The sequence below is a fragment of the Myotis yumanensis genome, unplaced genomic scaffold (genome assembly GCF_028538775.1).
Source record: "Myotis yumanensis isolate MYYU_CA2020_CCGP unplaced genomic scaffold, mMyoYum1.0.hap1 SCAF_3, whole genome shotgun sequence".
Lineage (NCBI taxonomy): Eukaryota > Metazoa > Chordata > Mammalia > Chiroptera > Vespertilionidae > Myotis > Myotis yumanensis.
The window spans coordinates 23,549,039-23,561,722 of record NW_027223754.1 but is presented as its reverse complement, the minus strand read 5'-3'; the positions used below and the strand labels follow the sequence as shown (position 1 = coordinate 23,561,722).

The following is a 12,684-nucleotide window of genomic DNA, read 5'->3' as shown; positions in this document are numbered from 1 at the left end:
TGTTCTGATCTGTCAGTGACTCATTTTCTTGCTCTGTCCCTTGGCATCTGTGTTCCTGCGGGTCCTCATGCTCATGAACGCCTGGGTGTCCTGCCCGTGGTTCCTGTGTAACCCTGACCACCGTAGCACTGCCTTGGCTATCCCGGCTGGAAGGACCCATCTATCTCAGTAGACGGCATCCCTTCTACTTTCAGCTCTGGGATGGCAAAGAGTCTCCACTCCAGCTTATGCAGAGACTCTTGCTCCCAGAAACTGCCATTTGTGACTGACTAGAAAGAGCACCACTGGTGGACACTTTTCACCCTGGCTGAATGACAAACGGTCCACTTTGACCACAATTTATTACCAACCTATACTGGGAAAATGCTACCCATGTGCTCATTATGGGAACTGATGCTTTCATTTGTTTGTTTTTATATGTTTTCCAGCTTTCAGTCAGGGGTATGCATGATTATACACATGCACATCTATAATTTGCGTCATGCCTCATGGCTTACCACAGGGTTATTTGATAAAGCAGCTCCTTGCTGCATTAACAAGGCGTCAGTTCTAGTTCTGCCCGGATGGGTTATTAAGCAAGGGTAGAAACCTCGATGCCTCTGATCAGCTTCCTGATTAGCAAAACCAGAGTGAAATTAGTGGTCCCCTTCTCATGGTCACAGGATGGCCAAAAGAGGAAAATGAAAGTATATCTACCTGTGCTGTGCCCCTCAGAGAGAAGGGCCAAGATGGGAGGGTCTCATTTACTATGGACAGGCCTCCCCCTGACATTCTGGTGACTGTGGAAGCAGAATCCTTGGTCCCTAGGAAGTATATCTCCTTTCCTCACACCCCCATATGTTGGTGATCAGGCCGGGCTGTGCAGCATTCCTCAGACATAGTGAAGGAGCTGAAGATCCTGGAGAAGTGTGGTTGACAGGCTGACTAGAGAAGGCAGCCAGTGCAACCATCTGCATGGCCCAAATGGCCTCAATTGAGTACCTGCACAACTGTGGTTGACTGGTGGGATCCTAGGTTATGCAAGCATGAGAGGAGGTCAGGGATATGCGGGGGGCATGAGCACAGGTCACCCAGAGAGTGACGCAGATGAGGCTGCTCCACAGTGACACAGACTCTCAGGAACTTGTTCTTATCAGATTAAACACAGACCACAGGAGCAGCCAGCTCATTAGTGGCAGCGCTCTGCTACCCAGCCCCACCCTGCCTGTCCTTGGCCGGAAGTGGAGCTGGGGCCCCTCGGGCACAGCAGCAGCTGCAGAACAAGGTCTTGGAGCTCCGGGGAAGCTCTGCCCCAGGGCCCAGGGTTACCCTGCTCTACAAGGTGGCTCCAGGAGCAGGGGAAGGGAAGCAGCAGCCACCTACACAGAATGATGGGAGGGGCTCTGAACCAGCCAGGGGCTCAATGAGCCCTGAAAGTACAGGCAAAATTTTGGTGTGTACACCCATACATACTTTACCTGGAAAATGAAGCCACACTTTTCACATCAGACTCTCCAAAGGATCCATGACCCACCCAAAAGTTAGGAATGAGGACCCCATGAAGAAAGATTCATATGATGTTAAGGGATATAAACTTTCTCTATGCTGAGATGGATTCCCCATGGTCAAATGAGGAACAACATTTTATAAATAATAAGTGTCTAGTGACCATCTGCTGACAGGGGCTTCTCACATAGTCTTTATACAGGGAAGAACCCCAGACTGAGCTCTTGGCTTCCTGCTCTATGCCCTGCTTATTTAAGCTATCTGAGGCAAATATTATAAAAGAGTTCCTGGTTTTGTTTTTGGACCGACAGACTGAGACCTGCCCCATCCAATCCAAACTATACAATTATATCCTCATTTGCATTTAAACTGACCAATCATAACTGCTCCATAACAACCAATCAGGACACCACCTAATGCCTATGAATTGGGACTGCATGATTTGTACCAATCAGAAACATAATTTGGATACCTCATTTACATAAAACAGATCTAACTGGGAACCTGGTGGGGGACTTTCTCTATTCAAGATAGCACACTTAGTTTCTGCCAGAAGCTGCATCTCCCCAGCTTGCAAACCATTCACCTGAATGAAGTCTCTCCATTTTCTAATATTCTTTTGGGGAATTTTTGTTGACAGGAACAACTATTCTGGAAAGACCTTCCTTATAGTTACTGAGGACAAGGCCCTGACAAAGCAGGACACAAGCCGGGGCCAGGGCAGTGGGGCTGGCTGTGTAGAAGGGCCAAAGGCCAGCATCGATTATTTTCTTGTTTGCCCAAGAACTGGTTCTGCTGCCACTGATGCCCTGGATGACATCAAGTCATCTCTGTTGGCCTCTCTGAAGGACCCCATTTTCCCAACACTGGCCCTCACGAAAGAAATACTGAAGAGCACCCCTGAACAGCAGCCACACATACACCACAAGGCAGGCTGACACTGTGGTTAAACCCTCCACTCTGACCCCAGACGGTTTGGCTCAGTGGATAGAGCGTCAGCCTGCGGACTGAAGGGTCCCAGGTTCGATTCCAGTCAAGGGCACATGACCACGTTGCGGGCTTCATCCCCAGTAGAGGGTGTGCAAGAGGCAGCCGATTAATAATTCTCTCTCATCATTGATGTTTCTGTCTCCCTCTCACGTCCTCTCTGAAATCAATAAAAATATATTAAAACAAAAACAAAAAACCCTCCACTCTGGGAGGGAATACCTAGGGGTTAATACGAAATAACCCGGAAGGCTGAATGTGGTGCTGGTACCACGCTTTAAGGTTTTGCAGGGAAACTCCGGCATTGTGACACGGGATCAGGCAGGAGTTAAAGGCCCCCAGCTCTGTGTAACCTGACCCATGGCAGCTGGGTTTTGTAAAAGGCCCAAGCAGGCCTGTCTCTCCCAGGAAGGGCAAAAAGGCAGGTCCATCCTTTCTAAATGAGGCTGCCTCCAAAGCTGAGAATTGTAAAAACCCTCCTCTGAGCCACATTTATAAATTACGATTCAGCAAGAGACTGTAGTCACTCTTCTCCCATAAAAATCTTCCCAAACCCTCTCAAACAGGCAGGTTTTGGGGTTTCATGAATCCTGAACTCTTTCTCTGAACCTCCTAGAGAAACATCCAGCAAGTCTGGACAGGAGAGGGGTGGCCCAAGCTGCTGTCCTGCCTGTCCAGAGGCAGCCGCATTTCTTACCGCAGGCCTGCACAAAGCTGAGCTTTCACAGGCCTTCCCTCTGCCCCCAGGTCATTATCTCCTCTCTCTAAAGCAGCGGTTCTCAACCTGTGGGTCTCGACCCCTTTGGGGGTCAAACGACCCTTTCACAGGGGTTGCCTAAGACCATCGGAAAACACATATATAATTACATATTGTTTCTGTGATTAATCACTACGCTTTAATTATGTTCAATTTGTAACAATGAAGTTGGGGATCACCACAACTGTATTAAAGGGTTGAGGCATTAGGAAGATTGAGAACCACTGCTCTAAAGGCTTAGACTCTGCACTGCAGCCAGCCTCTGCCCCCAGCTGTTTCTGCCAGACCCTCCTCAGCCCCTGCAGCCGCCACTCACGTCCTGACCAGCTAAGATTGGGGGGGGGGCTGAACCCAAGGACTCCCAAAGCTTGTTACAAAAAGGAGCCAGGAGCCGTTCAGATTATGGCCCCCTTCACCCCATCTCAACCCCCTGAGGGTGGGAGAACCCGGACAAGGAAGCAGAGGTGCCCGGAGGCCTGAAGTGAGGGGTGTGTGGGGAGAGCAAGACTTCCGGGGCCTTAGTACTGGCTGGGCGCCACCTGGCTCTCCTCACTGGACAAAGAGTTCCTCTTTCTGGTGAGGCTCTAAATCCCTGACCTTTTTTTATCACTGCTGCCTCGTGGATCAGCCCTGGAGAAGGCCTCCAGGGCGGGGCCGCTAAAAGAAGCTGAATTCAGCAGCTACATGTGGGCATCATCAACCAGCTCCTCCCCCATCCCCCCTTCCACGCATCTCAGCACCAAAGAGGGGCTGCTTCACCGTCTGCACAAACTAGACCAGGGGGTGGCTTGTCAGCCCACCTGTCAGACGCTACAGCAGTTACCTGGCTGCTGCATGGCTCCCTGGTACCCCGGAGTACCTTCTCCGGGTAGCTTAGCCTTCCCTCTGCAGTATCCTGTCCAGGTGATTGATAAAAGTCCAGTGCAGTCCCCACTCTTTCTGAGCTGCTCCTGTTTAATTACACCCTTTGGGAGTATCTTTTACAGTTACTGGGGGTTTTGTTGTTGTTTTTGTGTTCCTCCTTGTTCCAATTACAAAAAGGGTCATGTCCCACTCCTACCCACACCAACTGATACCTCCTTTGCTGGAGCTGAGTGCATCGCTGACTGATGTGTCCCAGGAGAAAGAGGCTGCAAGGCCCCCTCCAAGAAGCTGCTGACCACACTCCGCCCACTCCCGGTCAGCAGCAGGGCTTCCACAGGCAGTGCTGAGGAAGGGGGAGCTGCCCATGCAACACCCCCAACTGTTAACGCCCGAAGGACGTGACACTTCCTCTTGTTTAGATACTAAACCTACTTACAGAATATCAATTCCCCGAGCTCCAGGCCAACATTACCTTCGAGATGTAGGTCAGCTGCAAAGATCCAACAGCTCCTGCCCCAATTGCCAGGTTCTGAAACAAAATATGGTTTTCATTTTAAGAAGGATGCCACGTGAGGCCACGGACACGGCACTAAGAGGCAGGGGACCAGGCTTCCAGTTCTATTTATGCCACTTCCTGGCTTTGCAACCTTGAGCAAGTCACTTACCCATTCTGTAGCTCCCTTTCCTCCCCTGTAAAACAGTGGTCATTCTTGCCATTATATGTGTGCATTAACGTTACCCATGGCTTATGTATTACAGGGAGGTGGTAAAAGTGTGGGCTCCATCATTTGACTATGAGGAAGTTCCACTAATCTTCAGTTTTCCCTTCTGATAACAGTGCTTACCTCACAAGGCAGTTGTTAAGACTGAGTAAATTTAAGAGCACTTGGCCCAGAGGTGACTCTCAACAAGTGTTAGCAAATATACTTTTCTGTCCTGACTAATCTGATCCCTTTGTTGGCCTGGTCCTGTTTTAGGCCACTTCAAAGTCTTCTCGTAATAAGTCGGGTACAGATTCACACAATACAGAAATAAAAGGTACAGCTGGTCAGTCTACTTCACAGGGCTGCTAATGTCCACACAACATAAAACACGAAGTCAATAAACTACTCAAACAGCAAGAAATTCACAGGCACCATGTGTGGCAATATTTAACTTGGCAATCGCTTTGGCTTTCTAATTTCTCCATTGTCAGAAATGAAGCAATGACACAGGGATGACAGTGTAGCAAAGAAATGGCTAAGACATTACACTTGTGGAGTTCCTGATCTGTAACTTGGAAAATGTCTTCCCCCATGAGCCTGAGAATCTGTCTATAACCTCTTAAACTGTTTCTATAAACCTTAAAGAATAACCTTGAAGCCCCCATTACCTGGGTCATGGCAAAGTAATAAACAGAGGTGGCTCTTAGATGATGGGAATTTAGTAAATTTCCTAAAGGGTTAACAGTGAAATGACCTGTCATTCCGGAGATGGCCCTTAAAGAAATAGGCCCTTAGATAAGAGGGAAGAGTCCTTTTAGGCCCAATTATTAGTCCTTCTAAATCAGCATACATCACTTGAAGCAAATGAAATGTGCGAAATATCCTATTCACGAGAAAATGGATGGGACTTACACCATGCTAAAAGGATTCTTAGAGCCTTAGAATTTTAGAGTAAGAAATCTAGAAAGAATCCCCCCCCCCACCCCCCCACCCGACTCCCTTTTGTAAATAAGACCATAAGTCTCAAAGCTGCCTTTCAGTAACCAAAATAGCATTTCAACTCTGGGTGATCGGATTGACTCATTATTTTTCATTATACAGTGACTGCATTTTGTTTTATTTTTTAGGAAAGAGATAGGCCTTACAGCCCCTAAATCAGAGTCCAAAAGGAACCCCAGCACCCAGGAGGCCCGTGAGCAGCTGACTACCCCAGAGGGGAACGTAGACCACCCCAGGCAGACACTCAGCTCCCTGGGGAGTGAGGTGTCCAAAAGCAGGCCCAGGTCTGCGTGGCCTCCGGAGCCCCATGGAGCCACAGGCCTGGGCTGGACACTGAGCACCAGCCCCGCATCTTGCTCCTGAGCAAAGTGACTTGTGAGTGAAGGGCTTTGTCCAAGGCAACATAATTGGTGGCAGAGCCTGAACCACAGCTCAGGTCTCCTCACTTCACCCCGATGCCCTTATAGAAGCAACACTATAATTTTAAAAAGCTTGAGCTGTTGGAATTCTAGCTAAAGGACATTAGTGCACCCACCGGGACTGTGTGCAATAATAAGTCCGGCCGCAGAGCTTGTTGGGAGAGTGACGTGAAAATACATAGAGAGCTGAGCCATGGCGGTTCCTATCTCTGACCCGCATGCTAATTACAAGATGCAGATGCCAAGTCTCAGGCCTGGTCTTGCACAACTCAGTCTCCTGGCTCCAAACCACAACCCAAAGGCCTCCAGGGCCCTATCTTGAATTATGAGTAATGAAGTAGGTTTGGGGGAACCATTCGGACACGAACCCAAGCGTAATGACAGATAGGAGCCGATCAGATTTCAACTACTTCATCCTCTCCACCCTCCACAGTTGCTCCACCCTCAGTCCTCTGCTCCAGAGAGAAAGAGACAGCAGTTCTCTGGGCCCAGTTACCCCGGGGGTGTCCTCACTCCCTTCACCCACAGGCCACCCACGGTCTGCGGAAGGCTCACGTGTACCTCCTCTCCACCAGGAGAAGCCAGGAAAATATGACCAACGTCTGCAAAAGCAGTTCCCCTCCCCCGCACTGTCCTCGCCTCCCAGAGGGAAATGAGCGACAGGAGAAAACAGCCCCAGGATCATAGGCTTGATCCAGAGCGACAGCTCAGTGTCCACTCCAATTACTGGACCTAGGAGATTAATGGTGACAGCTCGCTGCCAGTGTGGCAGCCCCAGGCAGACACTTCTTGCTCAGGGAAGATTGTGCCAACGTGCCGAGTGGTGAGGGCCTCAGCAGCCAGATGTCCGGGTAGGACCACCAGGAAACAGCACCTGGGGAAGGGCAGGGTGTCGGGGACCAGCAAGCCGCCCCTCCCGGCCACAGCCCCGTCTGCTCTAGGGGAATAGCATCTTCTTGAAGCCTGCTCCGCTGACCACAGCCTGCCCTGGCCTCGCCTCTCACTGAGTTCACGTACACCAAGCCTTCTCCAACTTTGCTGCACATCAGAACCTCCGGGGGAGCTTGTTTTAAAAGGCCCAGGCTTGCCCTAACCGGTTTGGCTCAGTGGATAGAGCGTCGGCCTGCGAACTGAAAGGTCCCAGGTTCGATTCCGGTCAAGGGCATGTACCTTGGTTGCGGGCACATCACCAGTAGGTGTGTAGGAGGCAGCTGATCGATGATTCTCTCTCATCGATGTTTCTAACTCTCTATCCCACATTCTTCCTCTTTGTAAAAAATCAATAAAATATATTAAAAAAAAAAAAATAAAGGCCCAGGCTCCAGCCTCACCCGAAAAACACTGAATCAGAATCAAGCAGAATGTGGGCAGAACATGAACATTTTTTCAACGCTCCCAAGTGGTCCCTTAATAGGCCCAAGTTTGAGAACAGCTAGTCTATGTGACAAAATCTAGTTCTGAATTCTGTACTGTAGAGTATTTTTCTGTGAGTTTGTCTCTTCTTACTAAATTTCAAGCACAATGAGGACATAAGTACAATCTTATTCCTCTACACAGCTGACTCATCGATTTTTAAAAGAAAACTATCTGTATGGTGGTTTAGTTCCCAAACCAGTCCACAAACGCCCGCTGCCCTCATGGAGGACTGGAAGGCAACGCTGCTTCTACCGCCGTGGGCAAACATTCCTTTGGGAAGATTTGCTCATGTTTAGAACTTGGGTGGCACGTGACTTTGCAGTTCCCATGACCTGGAGCAGGTCTCTTGTGGGACAGGAATTGAGTAAAGGGAGACATGAAGGGCTGAGTCCCAACTAAAAAGGGGTCAAGGACTTGGGAAGAGGAGGCGAAGAATGGGCCAGGAAGAGGGGCAGGAAGCATCTAAGATGAGAGCACCTGAGCAGATGACGAGTGGGTACCGAGGCTGGAGGGCGGGCTGCTATGTGAGTCACTTGGGGAGATTTTTAAACAAACTAACATTCAAGCTTCATTCCCAGGGTTTTTACTGGTCTGAGGTAGGGCCTGGCCACTTATATGTTTTTAAATGTCCCCGGGGATTCCTCTGTGCCACCAGGCCCGAGGACCACTGGTGCAGACAACAGTTGGTCCTGCTGGCTCTGCACTGGAGACACAGCAGTAGGTGAGAGAAAGGGCCACGCCCAGCCACAGCCCACAGAGTGGCTCTGGCTGCTGCAGCAGCAGTAAACAGGGACATGGAAGAGCAGGGCAGGGCAGTGAGCAGGAAGGGAGAAGGGATTCCGGCTGTATGCACAGCTGGCAGCAACTGTGTCAGGAGCAACCTGTACACCTCTGGCACTTCTAAATTTTCTGGGACAATGGAGGGCACAAGGCAGGTTCCTGTTAAATGATGGCTTTATGAAGACACTGCTGTCATCTTGCTTTTTGCTCAAATGTTCTGTCACCAAGGACCTCAAAGGAACTCCCACTCTCTGTGAGTGGAAAGCACAGGGTTGTTTCTTTTCCATCACTGAGCCAGGAGCTGAAGTGCCCACACCTCCCATGACATATCTCCCATGGTAAGCCTTTTTTCTAGATGCAACATTATTTCTTGTTGAAGAATTGTCCCTTCTTCTAGTGAAAGTAACAAGAAGCACAGAAATGACCAGAAGACCTAACTAAAGATTCATAAATTCACAGAATGTCAGCACTAGAAGGTTCTGTTGATGCCTCATCATTCACCATGAGACACTTCCTCAAGGAGTAGAGAGAAGACAGAGCTCATTGCTCCCAGCACCAATCTGCTGCTTTGACAAAGCACAGCTTGAGAAAGGAAGAAAGAGACGGACATATATTTAGAGTATATTATGCACCAGGCCTGCTGCTAGGTACTTTTACACGTTGTCACTTAATCCCAACAAGCCCATTTTACAGATGAGGAAACTAAGGATTGAGCAGGTGAAGCAACTTGCCCAAGGGGACAGAGGTCCTGAGTAGTCAGGCCAGTGATGGAACCCAACCCTTCCTGATTCTCAAATCCCATGCACTTTCCTTTCTACCATGCCACCTCCCATGAGACAATCCTTCAAATGTACAAGGACCTGCTCATTATCTAAGAGTTGGTTATCAATGAAAGGTAAATACAAGAGCAGGACCAGCCGGGTTACACCAAAAGAGGCTCTGTAGAGTTGCCCAAGCTGGGCAGGGCAGGAACTAGTCAAACTGGCTCTTAGGTGCCAAACTCCAAAAGACCAGGAATTCAGAATGTGGAGAGGGGGAAGGAGAGTTGCCTGTACCCTCTTTTGGTACCTTCTCTTCTGTCTCTCCAGGGCTCCTAGCAGACAGCAAGGAACACAGAAGGCAGTCAAAACTAGCTTGCTGGTCAACTAGTAAGAAAAGGGGGAAGAGAATACATGTGGAAACCCCACAGCTGAGGCATGAGCCAGCATGACTGCCCATGGGCTGAAACCACAACTCAAACCACCAAAAGATGAGGCCAGACACTGACTCTCGGAAAATGACTTGCCTAAGAAGAGCAGCATGATGGGAATGGAGGGGAGAGCACAATTCCCTTTGCCCCACACTTCACAGTCCTCACCAAAGGAAACTCACCAAGCTGTCCCCAGGCATTAAGGGACCCGGGTAGTGACTTCACCTGCCACTCTGATATCAAACACATCTCCCCTCTACCCTGTAGCTCCATTTCCTAATACTAATTGGAAGAAAGGTGAAATGTCCATGGCTACTCTCTCCATTCTCCAGTCCAAAAGATGTATTTAGTATTTCTCTTCAAGAAAAGTCAATTCTTTATCATACACTGTTGTGCTGGTGTAATGCTCCCATTCTATCATCTGGACGTCTCTTTCTTGTTGACATGCACCCAGTACCGGCTTCAGCCAGGATGGATTTCATGATGTGCAAGTCTCTTGGCCTCTGTATTCCTAGCTCTTTTATTTCCTCTTCCAATCCTGGTGACAGTGACTTAAAGACATGGCATTCTTGTATATAAATAGATACATAAAGTATTTTAAAATAGATGTATAAAGAGATATAGTAAAAACATACGCACAAGGTTAAAATCTAAAGCAAAATGTAACAAATAACCAAGATGAATTTTAAGAAAACTTAGAATAGTCATCACCGATGTTTTGCATTATTAAAACCTCTGCTAACTTTCATAGCTTCTATCTCTTTAGCTGCTTGGACTCTAATATTAAGTAGTGCTAACTATTAACATGATTGCCCAAAAGTGCTTTTTAGTTTATACTTCTTTTTAATTTAGTTTGTACTTCTTTTTACTTTAGACAAAGTACACCTTGTTATAAAGACAGAATTATTTTGCCCTGGCCAGTGGGGCTCAGTTGGTTGGACATCATCCCATGCACCAAAAGGTTGCTGGTTTGATTCCTGATCAGGGCACATGCTCAGGTTATGAGCTGGATCCCCTATAGCATGTGAGTAAAAAGCAGCCAGTTGATGTGTTTGCTGTTTTCATGCTCACATCGATGTTTCCCTCTCTCTCTCTCTCTCTCTCTCTCTCTCTCTCCCTTCCTCTCTAAAAGTAAAAAAATTTTTTTAATGACAAGAATTGTTTTAAAAATAAGATTACCATAGACAACACATAAAACAAAATTACAGTTACAGCCTTTTATGTTAACTCTCAAAAAGTCCACACATAGTTTTAATTCTTAAAATGTTAATTTAATAATGATTCACCCTGAGCAGATTTGCATTTATTTATTTATTTTAATTTGCATTTTAGCCAAAATACAGATCTGTCACTTGAAATCTTCTTTTGGGATTATTTTTTCCCCAAAGGAATTCTGCATTCTCACTCTAACAAAATAATAGACAAAAAGCATGCCAGAAATTCTACTTAACCCTTGAAATCACATGTCACATAGGTAGCTAATATACCAATTACACAAAATCCATGAAGTAAAAACACATTGCCCACACAATTGTTGAAGATCTGAGAATTAGCACAATGCTTGCATATGCAGATAATATCTGTGGACAGACACACATGAAAGTGGCAATACTGCCTCTGGCCAGAGGAATATGTATGTGGGGAACAGGAGTGGGAGGAAGGAAGCTGGCTGTCACTGTGTCAGCATTGCCACATTTCAGATTATGTGCCATGTGCATCGAGTGGCCAGTTTTTAAAGAAAGTTACCTCACTGGTTCTTGGCATTTTGACAGGGTGAAGCATATTAGACAAAAATCTTTTCAATGTCGTTGGATTTCAGCCAAATTTTGCTCAAGAAGGTTTCTGATACAGAAAACCTTGTGCAATTTAAAAAATGCACACACACTATTTTTGCCTAGCTTTTAAGACCAAAACTATTGTCCATTATACATTACGTATTAATATAATTTCCTACCGCTCCTCCACATGCTTTCTAATAGATGCAGCCAAATATTCACCTTTTTGTCAACACAGTTAAAGCTCTTTGCCCCTTTTAATGGAAAGAATTGCTTTCAGCTTATAAAATAAAATAAAATAAAATAAATAAAATAAAATAAAATAAAAGTAAAGTAAACCAGGAGAAATGCAGAGATGCAATCTTTTTGGATATTACAGGCATTTTGTTCCAAAATTCACATCATGGCCTTTGAAAAGTAAAAGCATCTGAGCATTTTTTGGTCAAAGAGAGAAAAGGCATTTTACAGAGTAAATTTGACAAGAACAACAATCTAGTGCAATACCGTTTTCGTGCTCCTGTTTCTCCTTTGTTCAGGGCTGTATAATTTAGTCTTGCAATTACTTGGCCAAGCAGGCATTAGACGGTGGAACATAAGCGTTGCTGTGCAACTAAAACATGCTTAGTTACTCTGTAGGTCACGGTAATAAAGGAGAGAAGCCTTATTAAGGGATGTCATCCCCTCTGGCATGATAGGGACCAACATTAAATTAAAATACAAGTGCTGTTGCCGTCATATCATAGAAATTCTTTAAGGAAAATCCAGCTAACGTTTGTTTCTATTCAAGAATCATTTGCGTGCTTGAAATTGTCAGCATATTGATTTTTAAATGCATTAGCCAAATCAGTGGCCATAATCAATAATATTGAAACTTGCCATTTATAGGGGTCCTTTTTAGCTAATGGGTTTCATCCTAGATCAGTTTGGTGTCATCAGTGCCTGTATTAAAAAAAACTTGATTCCTTACCTTACTACGTCAAAACTAAATTCTGACCAGAGTGCAAGAGTGTACCTGGACCACACAGGCTGCCCCCTAACATGCATGATTCCTCCCTGGAGCAGACACTGTCGCTGGCCTCCTGTTTCCATGTTTTGCTGTGCTTACAATGGCCAGCACCTGCAGCTCTACTTTGGAAGGCTGCCGTTGGGCCATGGGAGCCGTTCGCACACATCTGTAGAGCCAGAACCAGTGACCATCCAGCGGGGCATACGGAAGCTCAGCCCTCTTGGGACAACCCTTAGGCCTCACTCTCGGCCCTCCTGCAGCACTAGGCTAAGGCCTCCCTACCCTCTGCGGACTTCTCCTGAG

General features: G+C 46.9%; 1 protein-coding gene across 3 annotated transcripts in view; it reads right to left on the bottom strand.

Moving 5' to 3' along the window:
- PLEKHA2 (pleckstrin homology domain containing A2) overlaps positions 1–12,684 on the bottom strand; it is a 72,348-nt gene that overhangs the window by 28,673 nt on the left and 30,991 nt on the right. For all 3 annotated transcript variants that reach the window (XM_070408438.1, XM_070408436.1, XM_070408437.1), the window contains exon 3: positions 4,566–4,622. In XM_070408438.1, coding sequence (XP_070264539.1) covers positions 4,566–4,622 — 57 coding nt within the window. The remainder of the gene's footprint in view (positions 1–4,565; positions 4,623–12,684) is intronic.